The sequence below is a fragment of the Eubalaena glacialis genome, chromosome X (genome assembly GCF_028564815.1).
Source record: "Eubalaena glacialis isolate mEubGla1 chromosome X, mEubGla1.1.hap2.+ XY, whole genome shotgun sequence".
NCBI lineage: Eukaryota > Metazoa > Chordata > Mammalia > Artiodactyla > Balaenidae > Eubalaena > Eubalaena glacialis.
Genome location: NC_083736.1, coordinates 122770967 through 122798458, shown reverse-complemented (window position 1 = coordinate 122798458; position 27492 = coordinate 122770967). Strand labels below are relative to the sequence as shown.

The window sequence follows — 27492 nt, the reverse complement described above, 5'->3', positions numbered from 1 at the left end:
AATCTCTTTGTACACTTAAATTTTTGCAAATTAATACAAACATAACAATACTGCTCCATATAAACCTTTGTATAAACATTAAAGGAAATATATACATTATTTTTTCTTTTAGTGCTTCTGAAGCACACAATGCACAAGTCCACCTGAAGACTTTCTGTCGTCACATGCGAGAACAAATGTCAGGGGTTGAGGCAGCCTCAGGTGCACTTTGTAATGTCTCTAGACAAAATAGAACAGAGTTGGAGGTAGATTGTTTGGTGACTTCCCCTGCCCCTCCCATGGAGAAATAAGTTACCCAAATAGCAGCTTTCTTACTCTTTGATCCAAACTGTCCTGAATATTGCATGGTTTTAAAGGCACAACTCGGAATGGTTGAAAACTTTGTTCAGCACACACAAGATTACCAGTTGGCCTCTGAACACCTGTTCTTTCTAAAGGACATAGTAAGAGCACCAAGGAGTGCTCCACCTGCACGTGGCCCCTAGTCACTCTGGAAATGCCCAGGACGGCCAAGTTCAAGAGTGAACCCTTATCACATGTGGCAGGGGCGACAGGGTTTGCTGATTTTAACCTGCTGGATTAATAACATCACCTTCCTCAATTGGGAAAAGTAACAACAAAACAACCAATTAATACTTGGAAAGAAAACTCATAGGGCAAAAGCCAGCTTTTCCCGCCAGAGGATCTGAAAACAAAAAGCTCCACTGCTTTTTCTTAGCCTCTGGAAGGCAGTTCCCTTGACTAAAACATCGTAGGATACTCAACAATATCCCATTCTATCCTACAGCACAGAAAACTTATTCTTTTTTCCTCCTTGGTCTTTGCATTAACATCATGATCTGTTGTTGATGTGATTAACGTTGTTGAGAAGGTGATGGGATTCTATTTTTTCTAGTACCTTCTCAAGGTACTGAATTAAGACTCGTCTTTTGAACCTAAAAAAGAAAAAGAAATTTTATTAACCAAAAGGTCCTTAAAGCATTTATGATGCGTGAGGTACCGTACGGGGTACAAAGTGGAACTGGCCATTCACATGGGAAATAGAAAATGTATGTTCATGTAAAGATAGGGCTTAGCTAATACCGAGAGTAGCAACTGAGAGCCCAAGCCCACCTCAGACTGTGAGGAGTCCAGAAGGCTCCATAGACTTGGATGAACGAGTTGGACTCAGATAGTATTAATCTAAACGCCTCTGGAGACAGCCGTAACTATGACTGAGGGCCAGGGCTTAGGAAAGCAAGGCAGGACTTCCCTGGTGGCGCAGTGGTTAAGAATCCGCCTGCCAATGCAAGGGACACGGGTTCGAGCCCTGGTCCTGAAGATCCCACATGCCGCGGAGCAACTAAGCCCGTGAGCCACAACTACTGAGCCCGCGTGCCACAACTACTGAAGCCTGTGCACCTAGAGCCCGTGCTCCACAACACGAGAAGCCACCGCAATGAGAAGCCCGCGCACCGCAACGAAGAGTAGCCCCCGCTCGCCGCAACTAGAGAAAGCCCGCGTGCAGCAACGAAGACCCAACAGCGGCAAAAATAAATTAATTAATTAATTAAAAAAAAAAGAAAAGCAAGGCAGTGCCAATCCCTCCACCTGTCTTGCCTTGGGCCTGCCTTCTTAAAAGAAAATACTATGAAGACTTTCTCTTTACACCCACCTTGCAGCTTCCTTGATGGTAAATTCAACGAATTGTTTCCTCACTGCAAGAGGTCCTTGCACTCCTTCAAGCAAAATGAAAATTCTTTCATACTCTGCAGATATTAAAAAAATTAGTATTTTTAAAAATATGGATGAAAAATGAAATTCAATTGTTATACATCATCAGTAATCATTCCTTGTGTGTGGAAAGTTAGGTATAATTTGTATTTGAAACTGTCAAATCAAGACATCTGCACATATCTGCTAGGGAAACTCTAAACACTAATTAAATGCGGTCCGCTGAATAATGGCCCCCCAAGTTGTCCATGTCCTAATTCTGAGAACCTGTGAACATATTACCTTATATGGCAAAAGAGACTTTACTTTGCAGATGTGATTAAGTTATGGCTCTTGAGATGGGGAGATTATCCATGCTTATACATGTTGCCCAATGTAACCACAAATATCCTTATAAAAGGGAGGCAGTAGAGCTGGTCAGAAAGAAAAGATGTAAGGTTGGGAGCAGAGGTTAGAGAGGAGAGAAGGGGCTAAGTTGCTGGCTTGAAGATGGAGGAAGGGCCCACGAGCGAAGGAACACAGGCAGCCTGTAGAAGCTGGAAGAGGCAAGGAAACAGGTTCTCCCTAGAGCCTGCAGAAGGAACCCTGGCCTGCCAACACCTTCATGCTAGCCCAGTGAAAATAATTTCAGATCTGACTTCCACAACTCTAAGATACTACAGTTTTCAGCCACAAAGTTTGTGATAACTTGTTACAGCAGCAAAAGGAAACTATTACAGCAAGTAAGGGGAAAAAGAGAGAGAAAGGTGTACTGGGTCTTTTTTAGGTAAAGCAAGAGGAATCATTTTAAATTATGTGAAAACCCAATACTTCCCAAAAATGCACCTCAAGAGATACCTTGAATCTATTCTGAATCCTAAAAGGAAAGCGACCTCCCATTATATTACTGATAGATGTTCTGTCACTACTTACTTCGTCCAAATTTCCGAACTTCCTTCATTAACTGGTGTTTTATATCAGCATTGATTCCTTGTGCCATAGCAGGAGTTATTTGCAACATATTTGGCCCAGTTTCCAAAGCAGATGTTACCGAGACTTTTCGATCCTCTACAGAGACATTGCAGTTCTTGGTTCCTCCTATGAGTGCATTACTACCAGGACTGTGCATCAGGCCATCTTTCCTGAGACTAGTGAAATCATCAGACAGAGAATCCACTTGGTCGGGTGGGATACTATCTCCTGCCATATTCATAAGCTCTGGGGCAGCAGATTTTGACAAGAAGCCATCGGGTGAGATTTGACCATTTCCCATCTTCTCCTCATGAGCATCGTGAGTGACAGTAACATCTGGAAACCAAATTAACAAGTGGAGCTGTGACGTAGGTGCATTATGGCAACCCCACAGGGACAGCCCGGCGCTCCTCAGTTTTGAGGAAATTGTTTCATAAAGCAAGCGGATGTACCAGATGGAGCCTGAGACCCCTCAAGTTGAGCGCAGGAAGGTAATACGACAAACGCGCTTTCTTCTCTTCATGGCACCATGAATACATATGGAAACCAAGTAAGACAGTACAACTAATAAACAGTCTCAGGTCCCTGGTGCTGAGGGTTTAGCTGCAGCTTGTGCTTTACAAGCTGAAAAGCAGCAAGTCTCACTTGGTGTCATGATTTCTGTCATTTACCTATGAAATGCCATGCTCTACCGAGCTTGACATCAGATTACATGGCCCCCCCCCCGCCAAACTCCCGCCTCTCTCCCTCAAAAGTTCTGAGGAAACAGAGGTGGTGGCCATTAGATCTGAAGGCTCTGTATGTCCCCCTTCACCCCACCCCCAATCCCTGTCAGTATACGATCCTCCTCATCCATCTTTTCTGTCTCAGAAAAGTGAGTTTCTTTTTACTCCAGGTCTGACACCTCTCCTCCGTTGACTCGTCCTGCTCTGTGCCGGGCACCGTGCCAGGAGCTGGGGAGAGGCAGCCAACAGGACAGGCGCAAACAATCCCCACCCTTATGGAACTTCCATGCTCATGGGGAGGCCAGGCAGTAAGTGTACAATGATCCAACAAAACAATTACAGTTTGAATTCGTGTTAGGGAAGAAGTAAGCAGGGATGGGACAGACAGCAGGAGGGGGAGCCCCAGTGGACCACGGGGTCGGGAAGGCCCTCCTGAGGAGGTGTCCTTTGGGCAGAGCCTGGAGGAGGAGAGAGAGCCGGCCTGTGCTCATGCAGAGGAAGAGTTCCAGGCTGCGGCAAGGGCACGTGCAGAGCCCCGGGGAGGGGACTGGCCAGGGAGCACAGAGCAAAGGACAGAGGCACAGAGAGCAAGGAGGAGACAACAGGCCACGTGTTAGGAGAGGATGGCGGGGCCAGGTCGTGCACAGCTGGTAGACCAGCGTTGGGAGTTCAGATTGTGTTCTGAGTGCCTAGGAAAGGTGATCATGGGTTTTCAGCATGGATGTGGCGTGATCTGATTTCTATGTTGGCGTGATTACTTTGTCTGCAGGGCAGGAAGTGACTTAAATGCGAAGAAGATGGGAAGTAGGGAAATCAGATAAGAAGCTATTGGAGTAGCTTAGTGACATGAGGGTAGCACAGATCAGAGGAATGGAGAGAAATGGTGGGATGCGGGATTTATATTGGGCATCATCCAGCGGAATGGAGGAGGCCAGGTCAGACTGCACTGGGTTGGAGCACAGAGAGGAATTGAGGACACGGAGCACACATGCAGACCCATCCCTTATTGAGCCCATTTGCTCCTACTGACTCAGCAACTCCAAATGGCTGCACATCCTTCCGCCTTGCCCTGGCAAAGCAAACAGGCGTATCTCTTGCCATTTCTCCAACTTGTGTTAATTACTATGTAAGTAGGGATCTTCCTCCCCTCATATTTATTGAGATCCTTGAAACACGGTCTCCACTCCCCATGGGGCCCTTTGTACGTACCACATAGATGGTTTAATAACGGTTTACTTAATGAACAAAAACTGAATACAAAAGAAATGAATACAAAGGAAAAGACAATTGTTTAGTGTCTTAGTCCTCTAGGGGCCACAAGGAAGTCACAACCACTACTCTATACCTGTATGTACAAGGGTGGGTTTTATGAGGTTTGGATAAGATGGGAACCACGAGGCTGAGGGTGGTCCCTTTCCGCCCACGTGGTTAGTTACAGTAGGTGGTGTTTGTGGTTTCCTCAACAGCAGGGACATACTCCGCCTTCTCTTAGATGACAGAGGACTGCTGGGTTCTCCAGGACGTTTCACTTTGTTTTGTGGCCCTGTTACAAACTCATCTGCTTCATCAATCATCATTCCCTAGAAAACATCAATGAACATATTCCATTAAAGACAACACTGCAAGAACTCTTCACATGCATATACAATCATACGCTACATCAGCAATATAGATCTTACTCATGGGCCAAAGATTTGCCATTCCCCACAGAGACTGTTCTCAGAAAACGCTACTCAATTTCAATCTAGTCTAAGTGGAACGAGGAGGAAACTTGTTGTAAGGTCAAACATAACACAATCATGATTAACCAGAAAGCTTGGGGAATGAGCAACTCGATGAGAGTTCCAAAGTGGGAATAAACCCACAGTGACCTTTCTGAAGAAGTTACAAACCATTTTGCATCAACCCTTGGTAAGGGAAATCATTCCCTTTTGTGTGCTTTAAACGCATCCTTAAGAAATATTGATAGTCACTGTACAGAATGCTGCATGAAAATGGTGATGCGCAGGTAGATGGAAAATGTCATTCCCCCAACAGCAATCTCACAGAGATTCAAATATGTCCACCTTGGTGCTGGACAGAAATGAGGGAGGGGGCTTTTCACCCTTGGGAATAGATAAAAGATGAGAGCCAGCAGTATAGAAGGTTAACTAAAAGCTGTTCTCATCCAAGGATAACCCAAGAATGCGCGCTCCCATTATTTGAATAAAATCATGATAAATGACTTTTCCAAAGCATTTCCCAAAGCAAAACAGTACATAAAGGGGAAAACATAGTCACTGAGCATGTACCACGTGTCAGGTAATGTTCTAAATGGTGTACAGGTACTAACTCAATACTCCACAGAGCTCTATTAGTTAGGTGGCATAGTTATCTCCAGTGCTACAAATGAGGAAACCAAGACACAGAAAGATTAAGAAAAACTCCAGTTAATTGAAGATTCAGGTGAAGCAGAATACCTTTCAGTCTATTTTTGTTACAGAAGACATTATTGCATGGTCTGCACCTTTATAACAATGGTCTCCTCCATGAATGCAGATATAATCTCCACTTGTCTTCATGCTTATATGTTCAAGTCAGTATATCTCTCTCTTATACACACAGAGATACACACACACACACACACACACGCATGCGCACGCACACATCTCACATGTATATCTCACGCACACATCTCTCATGTATATCTCACGCACACATCTCACATGTATATCTCACGCACACATCTCACATGTATATCTCACGCACACATCTCACATGTATATCTCACGCACACATCTCTCATGTATATCTCACGCACACATCTCACATGTATATCTCACGCACACATCTCACATGTATATCTCACGCACACATCTCACATGTATATCTCACGCACACATCTCACATGTATATCTCACGCACACATCTCACATGTATATCTCACGCACACATCTCACATGTATATCTCACGCACACATCTCACATGTATATCTCACGCACACATCTCACATGTATATCTCACGCACACATCTCTCATGTATATCTCACGCACACATCTCACATGTATATCTCACGCACACATCTCTCATGTATATCTCACGCACACATCTCTCATGTATATCTCACGCACACATCTCACATGTATATCTCACGCACACATCTCACATGTATATCTCACGCACACATCTCACATGTATATCTCACGCACACATCTCACATGTATATCTCACGCACACATCTCACATGTATATCTCACGCACACATCTCTCATGTATATCTCACGCACACATCTCACATGTATATCTCACGCACACATCTCTCATGTATATCTCACGCACACATCTCACATGTATATCTCACGCACACATCTCACATGTATATCTCACGCACACATCTCACATGTATATCTCACGCACACATCTCACATGTATATCTCACGCACACATCTCTCATGTATATCTCACGCACACATCTCACATGTATATCTCACGCACACATCTCACATGTATATCTCACGCACACATCTCACATGTATATCTCACGCACACATCTCACATGTATATCTCACGCACACATCTCTCATGTATATCTCACGCACACATCTCTCATGTATATCTCACGCACACATCTCACATGTCTATCTCACGCACACATCTCACATGTATATCTCACGCACACATCTCACATGTATATCTCACGCACACATCTCTCATGTATATCTCACGCACACATCTCACATGTCTATCTCACGCACACATCTCTCATGTCTATCTCACGCACACATCTCACATGTCTATCTCACGCACACATCTCTCATGTATATCTCACGCACACATCTCACATGTATATCTCACGCACACATCTCACATGTATATCTCACGCACACATCTCACATGTATATCTCACGCACACATCTCACATGTATATCTCACGCACACATCTCACATGTATATCTCACGCACACATCTCACATGTATATCTCACGCACACATCTCACATATAGAACAAGCCAATAAGGCAACACCACTTAGTACTTCATATTTCAAGAGGAATGCTTTATAACTGTCTAGATACAGCACTAGAGATCTGAATAATGTAAACAGAGGAAATAAATGGTGATCTCAATATTAAAGGAATTAGTGTGTGGAGATGGGAACAAATACAGACTCTGGAGCTGGAAAGACGGGGGTTCAAATCCTGGCTCTTATCAGTTGTGTCACTCAGGGTGAACCATTTGACCACTGTGAGCTGTGATTTCATATTATAGGGCAGATAGTAGTACTCATCTGCAGTTGTGAGCATTCAATGTTATCATTTAAAACATCAGCTCTTACTACGTACGCAATAAATGCCAGCTATCACTTTTTTTAACCAACACACTCTTGCATAAGGAGGCTCCCACTTTCCATTCACAAAGAGCCCTGGAGGCGTATTTTATCTCTTAAACAAACAGAAGGAGAACCTCTGATTTATGTACATGTTGCCAAGAAGAAAGGAATTATTGCAAGAATATCACGATTTAGGCAGACATAGAAAGAGATATCCCACCTTCTTATCTTGTTTAAATGGATTGCCAAAAGTATGTAGTCTTTTTGGTTGATCTGGATCAATCTCTCGAAGTGGAGAAGCCAATGTCTTTAGATATTCCTGATAGTTACCCATTTGTGCGACTGGAACACTATGAAGGGAATCTGCAAAATCACCGGAAAAGAAACAGATACTATACAGCAGAAGTGTGTGGTCCTTTTGAGAGGACATGATCATAGTCTGATTTAGCATTGTGTCTCTCGGCAACCGATAGTCTAAAATCTCGAATCTAGCAGCCTAGGATCTAAAATCATCTCTCTTCATCCCACTCAGCACTCAGTCTACCATCACTACGGCCTACAAGCTCAAATCCCTAGGGCAAGAACAACTCCCTCACTCTTCATACCAGGTTTGAGAATGGGCTGACATTCCCTATACCACCATCCCAACTCAAAACCCCATATTTTGTGTTTTAAAGAGCCTAGGCTCGGGGCTTCTCTGGTGGCGCAGTGGTTAAGAATCCACCTGCCAATGCAGGGGACATGGGTTCAAGCCCTGGTCCGGGAAGATCCCACATGCCACGGAGCAGCCTAAGCCCGTGCACCACAACTACTGAGCCTGCGCTCTAGAGCCCACGCTCCGCAACAAGAGAAACCACCGCAATGAGAAGCCCGCGCACCGCAACGAAGAGTAGCCCCTGCTCGCCGCAACTAGAGAAAGCCCGCGCGCAGCAACGAAGACCCAACGCAGCCAAAAATAAAATAAATTTTAAAAATAAATTTATTTTAAAAAAAAAGGAGCCTAGGTTCCATGGTTTTCTCTTATCATCCAGAGAATCTTGGTTAGCGGGCCTCACCCTCTTGGAAAATTTGATTAGATCTACAGGCTCTCTTCCTAGAAAAGTCCCCCCTGCCAAAAAAACAAAAACAAAAACAAAAACAAAATGGCGTATAATTTCAGGAGGTTGGCCAGGCTAAGATTTGCACAGTTTAATGGACAAATGACCCTGCTTAAAACGAGCAAAATGGAGTAAAGGGGAATTACACACCGTCACCAATTATCCTAGACAATATCAGGTTCATTCTTTTCCTGTAAATGAGGAATTTGGATTGAATTCATCACAGTAGGCTGGGCGGTATAGCGTCGGGGCATGCAATTTCCGGAATCTGATAGACCTAGGTTCTGCCACTTTCCAACTCACTAAACCTGGGCAAACTACTAACGTGCTCACTCTCAGTTCCAATGTCCATAAAAATGGGCATAAAAACAGCATCTATCTCATGGGGCTGTTTTGAGACTTACAAGAGCTAAAACGTGTAGTGTAATATATGCACCGATTAATGCACACTTCCCCTTAAACCCGAGAACAATAAACTTGTGCCTGGGTAGCTGAAGGGATTCAGGGAAAAGAGGCATTATAAATAATAAAGTATTACAAAATAACTTACTCGTCATGCAATAAACATCTTCGTGAGAGTCAGACTTGACATTTCCCTAATCAACAAAAAGTACTTCTTTGTTCACTTACCTTCATCTTGTCCAACAATAAACTTGTGTGTTTTCAGCAGATTGGATCGCATTCTGGTTAACTGGTCTAAAAGACCTCTACGTGGAATATCATAAGCATTTCTATATGTCTGAGGTTTCAAATCCTATTTGAAATGAAACAATTTCAGTTACTCCTGAGGCTTTTAATATAGAAATATAATTCCTAATCCTCTTAAAATCTTAGTGAAGAGAGGGATATTCATTACAACTAACTACAGTAGAATTTTGCCAGTGGAAAATTTGCCTTCGCTGGCTCTGTTCTGAATTCTAATACACCCACGTAGCTTTAAGGCCACTGGGAATATCCTTTTACAAGTATGTCATTTAAAACATCAAATCCTGAGATCTGTGCCGGGGGCAGCCTTGCAGGCCCACTGTTTGTAATCTAGATGTAGTCCGCCGGCAGCCACGGAGGTGAGCTGCTGGGATGTCCATCCGGGAAGCAGTGGCTGATCCTACAAGGGCTGCGGTGATCTGAGCACCTCCAGCTGCAGTACCTTCGGGATCTGGGGCAGCATTGGAGCCCGGGCTGTGCTCTTCCCCAGGCTGCCCCCAGCCAGTGATGGAGAAGGATGGGGGATGTTAGGGCCTGGCCAGTTCTGCCCAACGTGGACCTCCTCTATGGGAAATCGTGGTGCCAGGCTTCCCTTCTGGGCTGGTCAAGATTTTCTACAAGCTATACTGATGTCTGAGGCTCTTCACACCCATTCCTCCTTCCTTCCCCTGTCCTCTCACAAGTGTTAGTTCAGCAGCGTAATCTGATGGTTAGCAGACATTTGGTCCTGTCCAAAATGTCTGTACAACATTTGGTCCACGCCAGAGGTCCTTGATAATTGGTCACACTTGGTCCGGTCCAAAATGTCCATGGAGACATGTGGTCCACACCAAAGGGCCCTTGATATTTGGTTCTGTCCAAAACCATTTGGCATGAACCAAATATGCTCATGGATATGTTTTGGATTGAACCAGATTTCAAGGACCTTTTGGTGTGGACCAAATGTCTTATGGACATTTTGGATAGGACCAAATGTTCTGCAAGGGATCTGAAAGCTCTCTCTGCTTACTCTTGTTCCTTCTCCCCTTTATCTTTCACAGACCTTACCACCTCCCACCCCAAACAAGCTATTTATGTCACAGTTTACCTTGTTTAAGAGCCCTACTTGGAAGCCGGCAAATTCTTTGGTATTCAATTCTGCCAGTCTCGGTGCTGTTTCTCCTATGATTTCTTTCAATAGTTTTCTAAAATTTTTATTGTGAGTCAGGGACACTCCACCTCCAGAATGATTTTTCACTTTGATTCCAATTTCCTGGGGAGGTTTCTTCCCCACTGATGCTAGTATTCGTTCTGACTCTAGTTTGGTCTAAAATGAAAGTACATAGTATGTTATGAAAAGATCTATATTATCACTATTGTTTTTACTACTTAAGAAAGATAATACTTTAAGAACCCCATTGAACAAACTTCAATCGCAAATCACAGAAAAACGGATAATTAAACATTTTCCTGTGCTTCTCTGTACTACCACAGCAAACAGAGAGAGGGGGCTAGAAAGACAAATAATACACTTTTTTTTCTCTTGTCTAGTGTCAAAATTATGATTGAATCATGGAGAGAATGAAAACCATGGGTAAGAATTACATTCGTAGACATTTAAAATCACATTTTGTTACTGTAAAATCTAGTCTAAGTCAACATATTCATTTCGGACCCAGACATAAAGGGTAAAACTCTGTATTTATAAAAGTACACTAGCGCTAAAATTCAGATTACATAGATTGCATTATGTCTGAAAAAAACTTATAGTGTTTATTTCTAATATCAGACCACCCCCCAACAAGTAATACGCACTCAGTAAGCTTCTTACTAACTCACAACGAAAAAATCCTCTTAATAGACACTATTATACCATATTGATAAATATTGCTTGAGAATGCATTGTAGCAATATATTTGGGCATATTTCGTGATTTACATACATCTGTGATGGTTCAAAGAACACTGGTGACATAGAGTTATTAAATTAGTAATTAAATTAGTAATTAGAGCTAGTATAAATTAGTAACAATCTTTTCTTTTTCCCTAAAAGGTGGAATTCCACCAATGTCCAGTAAGCCCAAATTAATTTTGAATTTCTTGTGGTCTGGTCAGAGATACTCATAAATTTTCCCTAATTATTGGAATTAAGTATGTTTATTATCTTTTTAAAAATTCAGTCATGAAATAAGGGATAAGAGCAAATGAAGGGTCTGTTTCCACAAATTGGTCCTGAAAGGTCATTGATAAAACTATACAAGCAACGTGTCCCAGAAAGCCCCAGAACTTGCATGAGTTTCAACTCTGTTCACTATTCTTCCTTCTGGCCATACCCTGCTGACACAGCCTTAAAGGCCTAAGGTAAACATCAAATAAAAAAATATAAATCAATAGATCAATAAATAAATAAATAACCAAAACAAAACATTTAACAACAACAAAAATCTATTAGCAGAGAGGGAAAGGGGTGAAGGGGACACTTGATAGATCAGAAATCTGGGTTTGCCTTTACTTTCTTTTGCATTTATGAGCACACTGGTCTGGTAGGAGCTGGTAAACTCCAGACTATACTTAAGTTTTTGCCAGTTCCTAGCAAGGTGTGTCAGCATCCCAAATTGTGGAGTCATTTTGGTTCTTTGGTGTCAGAAATCTGACACTTATTTGCTCTGTTTTCTAAAGGCCCAACTTTGAAACATATCCAACTTGAAGCATTATTGTCACTGCAAATGCTACTACTATTCCCTACCTGGGAATACATTTGTGCACAAGAAGAAAGTAAAGCTGCTGCATTAATTTGTCATATAACATAACACATTTGTATGGCAGTAAAGCTCTAACTCAGTAGTTCTCAAACATTTCCACCCTGCAAGAATGGGCTAGGTAGAGGTGAGAAGTATGATAAGTAGGGGTGAGTGGAGGATGAGGTACTAATAGAGAGGGGCAGGCAAGGGACAAGGTGAATAATGGCAAATGAGGTGGGGGAACAGATGGAGGGCCTGTCACCCTCCAGTGCGAGGAGCACTGGTCTCATCTCCCCCTCTCCAAGAAAAAGCATACTGATATTTATCGCCTAAAAACGCATTTCAGGCAAGTCATTAGTCACACCATGCCTCAGTGTGCTGACCTAAAAAGGGGGATGCTCTAGCCCAACGTGATTTGAGGAGAAACTAGGTTGAGGATAGACCAAATGTGACCCATGGATAATTCTATTAAGCCTCTGCCCCTCCTAGGCCACAAAATATCAACCAGCTTGTGGGTAGAACAAACTGGCAAGCGAAAGGAGAAATGGCACAGCATCAAATGATACTGACAGACCCTTAACTGCAGTTTAATGGTGAAGCTAGAAGCCATAGAGAATCACATTATTACTAATCCATAAAGTGTAGAAATATATACACATTTAATTTGAAAATTACAGTTACACTAAAGAATAAGGAAATGCACTTCTGAGGGCAAAGGATTTTTGTTTGTTTGTTTTTACCAATACTACCTGTTGGCTGAGTTTTTTAAGGTAAGAGATAACACTGTAACTAAGTCCACAATCTAAATTATCTGATATCAGATTTGGAGCTCCCATCATCCTTAGTGCTTTCTTTAATGGCTATAAGGAAACAAAATACACAACAGTAAGAATAGAATAAATCTTAAAATACTCAAACTTCAGTTATAAGGGGCAAAGGGACATGATTCATTTCTTAGAAGTCAAGGTGCTGCACATAAAACCAAACATGGAACATTAAAAAGTGGCAATGAAAATAGCAGAGAAGTAAGGAGCAGAAAGTAAAAAAATCAGAAGAGAGTGGGATAAGAAGAGCAAGTAACAGCAAATTCAAACAGGTAAAATTGCTTTCAGTCTTAATTCCCAAGTCATAAAATCATTTCATATTGCATTTGATTGTGCACCCCATTCCTGCCATGGTAAATACTAACACACCCCAATTTCTCCTCCCAGTGACACCAATGGTACCACTTAAGATTCTGCCTTTTCACCTCTAGAAACTTGGCTTAAAGTTTACCACATCCACCTCTGAAATGATTTTGATAATCTTGATTTAGATTATATGACCAGTTCAAAATAATTATGAATATTTTTCTCAAATTGTAAAAATCCAAATGACGCCAAGTGATTTTTTACTCTTTTTGGATTCCCTCTAACCAGTGCCCCTACTTCATGTTGTGTCAAGGACACATTTAACAAGCCATAAGTAAATATCATGTCTTCAGGTTGTTTGTTTTTTTTTCATAGGAAAACCCAATAGTGCGAATTTCTAGAGTTAAAAAGGGAAGTTGATATAATACATAAATCCAGTCCTATTTTTCTTAAATTCCAAAATTATAATTTCACAAGGTTAGCTTTTATAAGAGAAACATAGATGTGTTTTATAACAATAACCATGGCAGTTAAAGGAAATAAAATAAGCAGTTCTCTTTTGTGCCGCCATGACATCCCCAAGCTCTTACACATAATTTGAGAAGACAATGGCGACCCAAATTTACAAATTAAAAAAAAAACTATCTTATTTCAGGGGTGAAGTTTTTGATTGATTGGATAGAGTTAATACATACTAATAAGTAGTATGGAGGCAGAGTTTTTAAGTAGCTGTCAAAAGCCTGTCGCCACTTCACATTTGGCTTAAGCTTGTGAACTTTAAACAAGTCATCTGCAAGAGAAAATCCAAGAAAATATTACACTATTCCAGTCCTAAATTCCAAGATCTAAATCAAGCAACCCACATCTATTATATCATTTCCTAGAAATTTCCAGTTTCAATTACATTAGATGAACATTTCATCGGAGTTTATCTGATTATCTTTTTTTGGTACTATGTACCAAAATTATATATAGCAGTTTTCTAGAAAATGAAATAAATTCTCAGGTTACATATTGATCTTCCATCTGTGAAGCTACATAAAATATAATATTAAAACACTGATTCTGATCTATGTGAAATATTATCTTACATATTGGTAACTCTAGTGTAGTAATTTTCACCTGAGAAGGAATCCATGGTCACTGGTGGATGGAATATTTCTTTTATTTAAATAAAGAATGTTAAAACAACAAGAACAACAACAACAAAATGAACTCATAGATACAGAGAACAGATTGGTGGTTGCCGGGTGGGGGGGGGGTGAAATGGGTGAAGGGGGTCAAATGGTACAGACTTCCAGTTATAAGATAAATAAGTCATGGGGATGTAATGTACAGCGTGATGATTATAGTTAACTACACTGTAGTGCATATTTAAAAGCTGCTAAGAGAGTAAATCTTAATATTTCTCATCACAAGGAAAGAATTGGAACTATGTGTGGTGATGGATGTTAACTAGATTTATTGTGGTGATCATTTTGCAATATATACAAATATCGAATCATTATGTTGCACACCTGAAACTAACAGAATATGTCAATTATACCTCAATTATTTCTGGGCAATGATGGCATGCTCTAAATTACATTTTGGATTCTCCTTAATCAGCATATATTTTGTTTATCCATATTTCCCCCCTCTTCATTTCCTTGATTTCAGTGGTCAGGCATTTTGAGCCAAACTTTGGGTCTCTCAAACATTAGTTAACAATTGGCTGATGGCACTAGTAAAAGCAAGTAGAGACGTATGTTGAAGTTGAAAATTCTGTACAACTAAATATGGTTCTTGAATATGGTGCATTATTAATACAACTAAAAATATTTTCCTTAAAAAAGGAGATATCCCCTATATTTTTACACTCAAATTTAATTATTTAAATAATCCAAATGCATTATATACACTACATGGAAAATTCCCAAAATAGCTCATTATTTCCTTCCAAGGATAAGAAAATTTTTAATATAATAATTCAAAATTGATATCCCCAGACATCAACCAACATGAACCTGCCACACTTACTATAAATATCAAAGATATTATAAATTCACTCTCTATATTGTTTCTTCATGTTTTACTGGCTTTTATCCAAAAAACAAATGCTTTCCTTCCAGGAACAAAACCATCCCTATGCCATATGCACAATTTCTCTACAAATAGGGCTATTCTTTGAAATTCTGAATTTATTTGGTTAAGAAAAGCAACTACATATTTTCTTCCTTTTACTACTATAATAAATTATTCACTCCTGCTGAAACTAATTTAAATGAATTTACGAAGTCATAAAATGTAGGTCTTTTGTTCTTTTGGTACAGGGTAGAAAGAACAAAGGAAAAAAGATCTGAAGAGATTTCTGGCTCATTGTAGCATGCAGGTCCTTTAAAGACCATTCATACCTTGACAGAAAGGAACGGGAGACCGTGGAAATATCCTGTTATACCAGGTCTTTGTGTGAAGTCTGTGGGGAATTAGGCAGATTTTGGAAACTAACTGACAAATGTAAATACTACAAGACTGAAGAGACATTTAGATATAAATAGATTAGACAATGAGAGTCAATAATAGTCTCAATATTTCTAACAATGCCAATTGCAATGATTCCACCCCGGAGCCAATTTAGTCTAATTACATCTTGTCGGATTTATTTTTTAATGGGGGCGAGAGGAAAAAAGAAAATCTTCCACAGACTAGATCAAGGGTAGAGAGCAGTTAGGGTGACACGGCTTTAGTCACTATCCTTGTAGCTCAGAAAATGATTTCCATGGTATTAGATTTCCATTCACATGCAGTCTCCAGGATGGTACAGTAAAAATGTCATCAACAATCAGCTCATCCACATTTGAAAGATGAGATGAGAGTGTGGAACGAGAGTAAAATGACACTGCCAACACCTCAAAAACTACAGATATTTTCTCTTCCGGTTCCTTTCTCCCCATTTCCTGCTTCAAAAAGGCAGGGGTTTGAGTTCAAGCTCAGACACATACTATGTACTTAGCTCAGTGAGCTTTGAGAAATCACTTCACCTTTTTGTGCCTCCATTTCATCCATAAAATGAGTTTAATGATAACTGCCTTTTCCCACAGGACTGTTCTGAGGAACTAGATTATGTACGTGAAAACACTACATAAAATTTATAAATAGCGTAAACTGTGAAGCAGCGGATATATAGTGATAAATAAACATCAGATTATCCTCTTTCGGTTATTCTCTTTCCCTCCTCCTGATAATAACTGGTCTTAATATGGAGATGAACTTTATTTTTTACACAAGTCCCCAGTTCTTAATTTTTTTTAAAAAAAGGTGACTGAATGTGGCATACTTAAGAAAAGAAAAAAAAAAGACAAGTTGCTACAAATGCCTTAATTTCTGTAGTTACTGATCCTCAATAGAAAAAAAAATTTCCTAATTTCCTGATTGAGAGATAATCTTGCCAACTGTGATAATCTGATTACCTACCACCCTACTAACATGATTCTTATGTTAACCTTCTTAACTTGCAACATTCAAAAGAATTGCTTTTTCAGGACATTTAATACATATAATATTGATAGCAATAAAAATCTTATGCTTTCAATGACTATATTAAAACTTAGTAAAGGTTTGATCCTTTTTGCAAAAATTAAGAAACCTCAGCAACTAAAAATGTTCACAACTTTACAAAGAGAAGGATACCGTGTGGTACTGTATTACTCTAAACAGATGTGGCTCTTTAAATGAGAAAAAGAAATCACACACATTTTCAGTGATGTCTGAGTAACAGCTTCTGGAGCTGTTCCTTTTAGAATCTTGCCATGGAAGCCACAGCTTCTACAACTGCAGTTACTGCAGAATTCACTCTTGTATCTATTTCCTTAACTTGCTACTCTGCCTAAAACACATGCCTCAAGAGCATTCAATATTCTTTTGTGGAGGAACTTAGTGCAAGCCAACAGCCCCACGGAAGCCCTATTTTCTGAAGAAAACCATCAGATTCTTGAAGTGTTAACCCCAATCAACTTTGGGGGGCCCAAACTAGTTTACCAAAAGCCAAGTGCACTTAAAACTGGAGAGAAGAGGGGTGACAGCATTGGAGCTTGCAACCCAGAGAACAGCATAAGAATCACGCCCCCCGAGGTGAAGAGTCTCTTCTGTTTGATGTAAAAACAACGAAAGGAAAATGAACAAAACAGAAAACAGGATGCAAATTCTATCCTTCCAAATCAGTTTTTAGACTTTTATATATCCTGATATCCATTACTCTTTGACTACGTTTAAAATGCTTAGTTCATCGTCGATTTTTCTTTTTTGTTGTATTTCAAAGATGACTAAGTGGCACATACTTGACTTACCTAAAAGAGGGAGTAAAACTGGGTAGTTGTACGGCATCACAAAGAGGTTTACACAAGTTAAAGTCGTGCTGGCTTTTAAATAACCAAACGGATATCCAAGTTCATTGTATTTTCCACTGCTAGTAACAAATACCTGAGAAGATGGTGAAGTAATGTACCGTTATGACAATAAGGATTTTATGTAAAACTAAACACAGCAACATTCCATACTGACATCTCTGGCACAATTTAATTGTAATTTAAAAACGGGAATAGTGCTTTCACTATATTTACGTCAAAACATATCATACTAAAGAAGAATGTTCAGATTGCAATTCTCCTGCAAATTGCGTTAAGAAATGAAACCGTACTATGCAGTAACGATTCAGAGACCACAGGCTGCATCAACAATACCCAAATATTTACTTGGTTAGCACGATGGAAAATAAGGCTGAAATACCACTAAGTGATACCAGCCATGAAAACAAATTGACTTCTCAAAAGAACAAGTGGTGACCAGAGTGGAGACTCTTAGGAAAATGGAACATGCCCCTATGCCTAAAGCATGCAATTACAAAAACAAAGCCCATTTAAAGGATTATGCTAACACTCCTCATGTGTACTACTATTAAGTTTTGCTCTACTTCCCTTTTATGCCCCACTCCCCTACCCATTTATTCATTTTTCATCCAATAAATATTTATTGAGCAGTCTGTTACAAGCCAGGCACTGGTGATAATTATTTTGATGCAATTATATTGAGCAAGGAGATGCTTTGGTTCAATCTGGAAGGCACTTTCTCTTGTAAATGATCCTGGTGGAGCAAACATTCAATAAAAATGAAAACATTAATCTTTATTCCATATGACTAGCATCCTATTCCTTATTGATATTCCTGATTTGATATGTATTATATTGTCAGGTCCCATACACCTGATATGCTATTCTGGAGTCCTCTGGCTATCATGTTTTCTCTGTGTTCCATGTTCACTCTTTGGCCCAAATCAGGGCATCAGTACGTACTTTTAGGGACCTAGACCTTTACCTTTTCTAAAGCCCTTCAGCAGGATTATTTAAGACAAAAGTCAAACCCTGATGGTGAACAGAACCCACTCACTTTGCTAATTCTTGGTACCAGCCATATCACCTACCAGCTCGCTAAATTCTTGCTATACTTAGCTGTAGCTAAGAATAAACCCTTCCTATGTAATGGATGCTTCCACAAAAAAATGGGTTGTGCTAAAACATGACTCACCTACTAGATTTCACGTCTTAATCTGAACCTTAATAGAAACAGATAATTGTAATAAAACATGTTGGATTTCCTCCAGTTTCCTAAGTGTGTATAATAGAAAAGGGGGAAAATCATCATAAAGGATAAAAAAGTTACGGCCAGCAAGGATCAGACCTGTAATTCCCCTGAAAGGAAAAGCACTGTTTTTTGTTCCTCTCTCACTCCCTTTCTGTCTTTACTCCCTCCCTTCCCACCTTCATACCTTCCTTCCTTCCCATAAGCCCACTGAGTTTTTCCAAATTTCTTATCACCTGCAGATTCATAGAGTTTGGGGGTTCAAAGGGATCATTAGAGACCATCTAGTCTAGAGAAAGTGTCTGATCCAAGACCACATAGCTGGTAGCAGAGCTAGGGTTAGAATCCAGTCTCCATTATGATTTTGCCAAATTTCCCAGCTCCTGGCTCATCTTATTCTTTTTCACTCCCACTAATTCATCGCATTAAACTACTCTAAACCAAAGTAACGTAAGATGCAAGAGAAAGACATATGGCATATTTGAGGGGTGCTGCAGGGATCTTAAGGATTTCTTAAGTTCCTTTGGAGAAGATTTACAAGGAAGGTGCCATATAGAAAAGAGGGTTTCATTTAGGGAAGAAGTATAATTTATAATTTTATTTGCTTTTATTCCAAAATGTTTTTCAATTCATAAATTCAAGCCTCTGTCTTGATTTTAACTTAGCATTCTATCATCCCTATCTCTACATTTCTAGCACATTTTGGGTGTATTTTATTGAAATATAAACATACGTTCAAAAAAGTGCATGAATTATAAGTATACAGTTCAATGAATGTTCAAAAATGAACGCACGTGTGTCATCAGCACCCAGATCAAGAAATAGAACCTAACCAGAAACCCCCTCGTGTCTTTTTCTGGTCACTACTCTGTACCCCCAAGAGAAATCACTGTCCCGACTTTTAACAGAGTCAGGCAGTCTTACCTCTTTTTGAACTATATAAAGTCGAATCATATGATATGTGATCTTTTACGTCTGGCTTCTTTCGCTCAATATTATATTTATGAGATCGTTCTGTTTCTTGCACTTTTACATCCTTGTTTTATGCCTGTTCCTTTTTTTTCTACCCAGTTTTAGCATCTTTGGAGAATTCAAGTAGCTTAAAGGCAACTAGTAGCAATGATTTCACATTTTAGGATGAAACAGATGGCAGTCTGAAAGTGTTCCTTGCGTAAGTAGAACCTAACAATTACTGATTTCTATACGGTGCTGTAGTTTAGAAATAGAACAAACATCCTTACAGTGTAGGGCTTCCTTATTATATTCAAATAAAAAGGCTGTGACTGCCACGTCCGGATTTTCACAAATTAAAATCCAGAGGTGAGTCTATTAACAAATCAGCAAGCCCTTCTGGCTGAAGTATAACCCTTGGAAGAGCCAGTGTATGTGCATTTGCCTGTGCATTTGCCTCATCCAAGGAAAATCCACACTACACTCACCAATGTGGTTTGTACTACAGGAAGAAGGGTTTGATTACATTACACAAATAAAGTAGTTTCAGGCTTATTTATTTATTTATTTTTTGGTCAAAAATATCTTGTACTGGGAATTCCCTGGCGGTCCAGTGGCTAGGGCTCCGCACTTCCACTGCAGGGGGCACGGGTTCGATCCCTGGTCAGGAAACTAAGATCCTGCATCCCAATTTTAAAAATTAAATTTTTAAATATTTTTTAATTAAAAAAAATATTGTAGTTCCAATCTGTCAAGTTCACGATAAGGACTGAGAACATTGCTTCAGCTGAAGAATCCATAGCTGAATAGAATTACATCCTTTAGGTTAGGGATTCTTTTTTTTTTTTAATTTATTTATTTTCCTTATGTTTTTTGGCTGTGTCGGGTCTTAGTTGAGGCACACGAGATCTTTGTTGAGGCATGCGGGATCTTTTTGTTACGGTGCACAGGTCTCTCTCTAGTTGTGGCATACAGGCTCCAGGGCACGTGGGTTCTGTAGTTTGCGGCACGCGGGCTCTCTCATTGAGGCACACGAGCTCAGTAGTTGTGGCTCACGGGCTTAGCTGCCCCACGGCATGTGGGATCTTAGTTCCCCGACCAGGGATTGAACCCGCGTCCCCTGCATTGGAAGGCGGATTCTTTACCACTGGACCACCAGGGAAGTCCCTAGGTTAGGGATTCTTAACCTGGGGTCCCTGGATAGGCTTTAGGGGAGTCCTCTAAATCCTCAAATACATAGGCTTCATCAGATCATACTTCCTTAAATGGCAGTGTACGGTAGGCTAGTGATTCATATCAGTCTGAAATTATTTGCTTGGACCTGTTGCTTATTTGATAGCATTTGTGAGAAACATTATCAACAGACTCAGCTCGACTATTCCCAGATTAACCTTTGAAACTTCTTAAAACAATTCCCAGATCTCAGAGTGGTTCCAGACATTTGGCTGACAACAAAGGATAAGTACCTGCCAGCAGGTATGGGGAGACTTTCGTTCCAGGATGTACTGAGTTAAGGGTGAAGGTTCAAGTTCATATTTGTCAAAGGGAAGTTTGTCTATTACCATTGGCTCACAATCTACACAGGAGAACCTCACAACAGGATGAGATGTTCGTGGAGGCTAAAAAACAAGAGGGGAAAATATAATCCGTTATCAAGAGGGCTTACATTTCTGACAATTCTGCAACCCTTTTATGTTTTGTTAAACCATCGCTGAGATCCAGACTACTGTTTTGAGAAAGATGAATTGAGAAAGGTTAATTATAACACTCATAACTACGGTTTCAGGGAAGTAAAAAATAAAACTGCTTTGAATATTAAGAACTCTGAAATTCAGATCCACTTTGCAACCTCCAAGGACTACCTGCCCTTCACTCCTTTGTACCATGAGGTTTCAGACAGGCCAGACACTGCTAGGGAAGAAGAAATCCATGAAGCTTTCTAATGAGGTAATGACAGAGCTGGAGCTACTAACAAGCAAGGTGAATGACTGTAAAGGCATGGAAAAGGCAAGATAGAGACTGAAAAGGAGCCCATCACAACTCCAGAGCCTGGTTGAAATTTTCTTTGCAGCTGAATTTTTACAGCATTTCTCACACCCACACACTTCCTTGAACCGCTAGAGCTGGGGATGCTTTTGGCTGGGCTGAAAGGCCCGTGTACCTGGGGTACCAGAGCAGATTGATGGAGCAGCCATTTTATTAATGGCTTTAGCTTGTGGGGATGGAGAGCACCAGAGAGCGAAATGGTGGCAGCAAGGGCAAATGGAGAGAAAAGGAGATAGGGCAAGTTCCAGGGTCAAGAGTGAGACATGGCTCTACCTACTCTTGCTGAGAGATCTGTAAGGCTGATGTGAATACGACAAAACACCTGTTTCCTTCATAAAAGGGAAAAACATGCTCATTTGGCTTTATGATTTACAAACCTACAAGATGTTTTGGAAGCTGAGAAAAATAGCCTTCTAATGTGCTTTTAAAGCTGAAGCTACGAGCTATGTGTGAGTTTCCTGAAATTCCTTCTATTCCAGTTTTTAAAAAATTTTTTATTTTAATCAAACTTGCAAAATATTTCTGGCTTATTAGATTGAAATCTATAAAAAGACATGAGTGGGGACTTCCCTGGTGGCGCAGTGGTTAAGAATCCGCCTGCCAGTGCATGCGACACAGGTTCGAGCCCTGGTCCGGGAAGATCCCACATGCCATGGAGCAACTAAGCCCGTGTGCCACAACTACTGAGCCTGCGTTCTAGAGGCGGTGAGCCACAACTACTGAGCCCGTGTGCCACAACTACTGAAGCCCTCATGCCTAGAGCCTGTGCTCCGCAACAAGAGAAGCCACCGCAGTGAGAAGGCCACGCACCGCAATGAAGAGTAGCCCCCACTCACCGCAACTAGAGAAAGCCCACACGCAGCAACAAAGACCCAACGCAGCCAAAACTAAAATAAATTAATTAAAAAAAAATAGAACGTCGTTAAAAAAAAAAAAGACATGAGTGAAACCCTGTCACCAGCCATAATGAAGCAAATTTGTAACGGAAACATTCAGTCTGGGGTTTGAAGGGGCTGAGAGTAACTGGGCCCTGAGGTTTGACAAGCGTGCCACCTTGGTGCCCCAAGGGATGGGATTAGGAGACAGAGCCTCACCCACGGCAGGGGCTGAAGATGGCCCTTCAGTCGTACATTCAGGCCTTTCGTGGCCACCTCTGAAAAAAATGCAGGAGCCTCAAAATAGCAATCCAGGAGAAAATGCAGTTCATGTCAGAAATGTCTAAAACCTAGATAGACTATAGATTAGCTGAACCAAGAAGGTGCTGGAAGAGCAGTGACCTTTTTGTGCCCCCTCCCTCCCTCAAGGATTACTCTGGCCTTTTTATATTGGCTGCGGGGAGGGAGGAAGATGAAAGGGAGAGTGGGTTTCATATGGTTTCCCTTATTACTAGACACCACGCCTTCCCCCCTCCCAAGCCAATTCATCTGGTGCTAGGAGCAACTACAATATCAAACCCTCTTCCACCAAATACAGTGAACAAAAAGATAAACCCTTGCTTAGAGATTATTTTAAAAATATTGCTTAATTACCCATTGTTGAAAGGTGCATTGCCAAGGAACTCAAGTCCACTGATTACAAAAACCTGAAAAGTAGGCCCACAAAGTCCCACTACATGTCTAATGGCTCCCTCGGAGGAAGTAGAATGACCTCTGCTTTGAATATGTTTCTAGAACCTATACAAGGTGCAAACTAAGTTCTAATTTCCAGGGGATGTACATGAAAATCAATGCCTGCCCTTTTTAGAGATTGTTTTTACCATGTAAATCAAGTCAGCGGCTCTGGCTCTGAAATAAAAACCAAGTCACAGATTGCAACAGCATCAGAAATAACAATATTTTAACATCTGAAGAGGGCAGGTCAAGTGGCAAAGGCAACTGAAAGAAAGAATGCCAGAACAGAAAGGAGGTCCTCTCTTGCTTTTAGGTACAAGCTAGACTTTTCAGTAAGAAATAGAAGGCACAACTTAAAAGCTTCCAAGCTATTTTAAAAGGTTCTCTGCAATCAACTAATGGAAAATCCAGAATGGTGTTTACCTTTTTGTCTTATGACACTTACTAGTGAAGGTAAATTCTGATCTGGCCAAAAAGATTCTGGAACTGGCCAATGTCCAACAGGAACACCAGTCTTGGAGTTAGGTCGCACATAAATGAGCTTATGACAGCTATGCCACGGCTGAGCAGCAAATGAATTGCTTGGCCTGGATGAATCCATAAGTCCATCTAAAAGTTAAACAAAAGACAGACTAAGGCATGAATTTCCGTTCACAGCCTCTGATCTTCTCGTACAGATTTTTCAGTTAAAAGCAAAGTACAAAACAAAACCAAATCAGTGATTCATGAAAGATGGAAGTAAAAAGTGACTCTACTAGGATTTCTGAATGTTCTCTCTAGCAACTCTTTTCAGCATCTAATCCACCCCCTCTAATCCAACACCCTGCCCCCCCCAACTCCTTAATTACAACCAAAATATGTAGTTATATGGAAAACTGTTACAAAGTTAGTTTTAAATTTTCTGAGATTTGGACACATAAATTAAACACACTAAATAAACCACAGCAGTTATTTTTCCAAATTAGGCAAATGAAATTGTTCATTCCCTGGTATAGTTTTACATTTTCGAATCTGACAAATAGGTCATAAATTCTATTTAGATTTTCTATTTCCAACTAGCTGAAAAAAAGTATTCTTTACTAAACAGTTAGACCCCATGACCACGAAGGCAAATTCGCCAAAAGGTAGAAGGAATGCTGACAACACAATCTATGTATATAGTTGGGGAGGGAACACAAAGCAAATGCATCAAGTTTATGTGGACTAATTCATTATAGTTTGCCCATCCCACCATTAAAATCCCATGGAAACTGGGCATCGTATAATGCTGAATAATATATCCTGAATGCATTTTAATCATTTGAACTAGCATATTTCATTTGCCCCCGGAAAACAGGACAAGGCAGAGTTACATAACCTTTAAGGGGATGATTCATTAGTCTAAATTATATTTGTAAAAGATATGTGTTAGTGATTTGAGTCTCATTTTTTTCTTCAATATCATTTGATTTACTTAAGCATTACTTTAAACAAGTAATTACTTTAGAGCAGGGGATTTACTGCGGCCCATGGAGCTCTAGAGAATACATGTAATGCTTCAGGGGACCAAGACACCCCCCCTAAAGTTGAGCTCACAATTCTGGGGATGTGCATTTTTCTGAGGAGAAAGTTCTTAGCTTTCACCAGAATCTCAAAGGTTAAGAACTCTGGACAAAGGGGAAATGGAGCTAGAAAGAATGTCTGAGCTATTTACGTGACACCATCAAATTGGTTTTCAGTAGGAAAGTTCCCCGTTCACATGAAGGTAATGAACACAAAATTATAGACCTGAGTGGTCAATCGTTACCAATATAACATGTCCTTCCTTTACAACTAATTTAATTACTTTAAAGTGGTCTGTGAAGCCTCAGTCTTCTACAGCAGGTGGTTTTTGTTGTTGTTGTTGTTTTTGGTTTTGGTTTTTTGTGTTTTTTTTTTTTTTTGGCCACGCGGCATATGGGATCTTAGTTCCCTGACCAGGGATAGAACCTGAGCCCTCGGCAGTGAAAGCCCGGAGTCTTAACCACTGGACTGCCAGGGAAGTCCCTACAGCAGGTGTTTTTAAATTGGAGTCCAAGAACCCCTGAAATGAAATGCAAAATTATGTGTGTATGTGTTGACCATGTCCATTTTCCTGGGGAGAGGGGTCTCTATTTTTTCTAATAGCTTCTCAAAGGGTTCTGGGGACTAAATAGCAAAAAGGTCAGGAACCACAGGATCCACTGCTTCAGCAAGAAATGTGTGTCTTTCTGCCCCTTTGCACTTACTCCTTTTGCTTCTCCAGGCAGCTACCACTAATTGTGGGCACGGCGATTAAAATGTATGGATCAGATCAGACCAGCACTGTGGTGATGATGGAGTCTAGGTACACATATGTATGTATGTGTGTGTAGGAATGAGGAGAAGCGATGCCCTAGAACAGAGCTCTGAGGAAGCCGTGCAATGGGGTATGACTCCCTTTCCCAATACAAAAGTAGCTCTGCTTTCATATTTTGAGATGTTGAAGTTTCTATAAAATCTCATTTGAAGAGAAAAGGTTCTGCAGTTAAAAAGTGGCCAGGAAAATACTGGTGTAGGATCTTATAGAATATTAGCAGTTCCTGGCTAAACATTCACAGATTTCATCAAGATAGCTTGGCACGTTTGGTGCTCACAAGACCAAAAGCAGATGGCTGGTTAAATGGCACTCTGTAGTCAATCTCCAGATATTTCATGAATAGAGAAGTGAAGAATTCAGTGTCATCCCAAGACTGGGACCAGGAATATGAAATGGGTAGGGAAAAGGGAGAATTTTCTGAGGAAGATTTGACATTGAATTAAAGCTAGAATTTGGCTACCTGAAATGTATCCACAGGCAATGAATGAATGGTAGTTGTTTGGATGGATGTTTGTAACCACTTGATTGTGTGTGGCTAGTGAAGACTGCGTCTATTGCGATTAGTTCAATGTTTTCTCAACTTCAGATCACTCTCCTATATAACACTTTAAGGTTAAAAAAAAAAAAGGGTTATCTACTGTACCTTCTCCAATAGGAAGTGGATCTGGTCCCGTTTTTTCAAAGTTAATAACTACACCACTCTGAACTTTTTGAACTAAAGATTCTAAACATTGATTCAACATTCTCTGTGTTCTAACACAGTAGGAGCGACCTATACCAGAAGGAAAAACAAATAGTACAAGTTTTATCAAATGAAACACTACTTAACAATACAAGCATCTGAAATCCTAAAATACAACTTGAAATCATCAAAACTACACTGGCAGCAAACATCACACTGACGATGAGCTTAAGCAGCAGAGTTGAAAGATTCGGAAGGAAAAGAAGTAAAGACTGGATGTGGCATTTAAGAAAAACGGTGCTCTGCTGCCCTGAATTTTTCCTTTAGAAATAGTAAATATTGCCAATACCTCCTGTGACCTCACACATCTGTGTGATGGCAGATTCATCAGTTGGTACACTCCCTAGCTGCTCTGGTTCAGTAGAAGCCAATCCAGGCAAACGCAACACCAGGGCAAATAACCTTTGATCCCAACGAAAAGGTTCTTTGGTTAGTTCACTTCCAGGCAGAGGAGAATTCAAAGGCAGATGAAGCTGATAAGGCAAAATTGGAAAAGTTTCATCATAACAACCCATACAAAAATGAAGACAGTTCAAGAGTTATAGAGTTCACCTTTCTTTGATGTCGTCAATAAAATGAGGCAATCTTTCAAGGATTACCAAGATGGAACGTTTGATCAAACTTATTCTTAACTGAAAGAGCTGCATGTTCTCTGCCATTTAAACGAAATTTGAAAAAATGAAATCTCACCTCTTCTTGAACACCAGCAGTACTTGTTAACTTGTTTCCATCTGTGATGGTAATTAAAATAGATGGTTCTAAAAAAAATGGATTTCTCCCCTAAAATACATTTAAGAAGTATTAGAGCTGTGTAAAGTAATAAC

At 40.3% G+C, this 27492-nt stretch overlaps 1 protein-coding gene across 5 annotated transcripts; it reads right to left on the bottom strand.

Moving 5' to 3' along the window:
* LOC133082716 (integrator complex subunit 6-like) lies at positions 1-27413 on the bottom strand. Of its 5 annotated transcripts, XM_061179457.1 has the most exons (15): positions 27359-27413; positions 26958-27141; positions 26570-26698; positions 24016-24179; positions 21381-21533; positions 17676-17808; positions 14046-14140; positions 10589-10807; positions 9427-9550; positions 7920-8062; positions 4735-4969; positions 2626-3000; positions 1655-1748; positions 899-935; positions 1-219 (listed from the first exon to the last, which is right to left on the bottom strand). In XM_061179457.1, exons 2-15 carry the CDS (start codon positions 26974-26976, stop codon positions 109-111), a joined length of 2031 nt encoding a protein of 676 aa, XP_061035440.1. In that variant the 5' UTR covers positions 26977-27141; positions 27359-27413; the 3' UTR covers positions 1-108. The 5 variants fall into 5 exon arrangements, with proteins under 5 accessions (XP_061035440.1, XP_061035436.1, XP_061035438.1 ...); XM_061179453.1 differs by lacking the exon at positions 27359-27413 and having other exon boundaries at positions 1655-1718; positions 26958-27017; XM_061179455.1 differs by lacking the exon at positions 27359-27413 and having other exon boundaries at positions 4867-4969; positions 26958-27017.
* Positions 27414-27492: the final 79 nt, after the last annotated feature.

Bases quoted from the DNA above. Each gene is read 5' to 3' on its own strand.
- LOC133082716 (XM_061179457.1), bottom strand. The intron at 8,063-9,426 runs GTAAGTGAACAA...GTGATTTTGCAG, and splicing joins TATTGTTGGACAAGATGAAG to ATTCCCTTCATAGTGTTCCA. The intron at 4,970-7,919 runs GTGGGATATCTC...GATGTTTTCTAG, and splicing joins CATTTAAACAAGATAAGAAG to GGAATGATGATTGATGAAGC.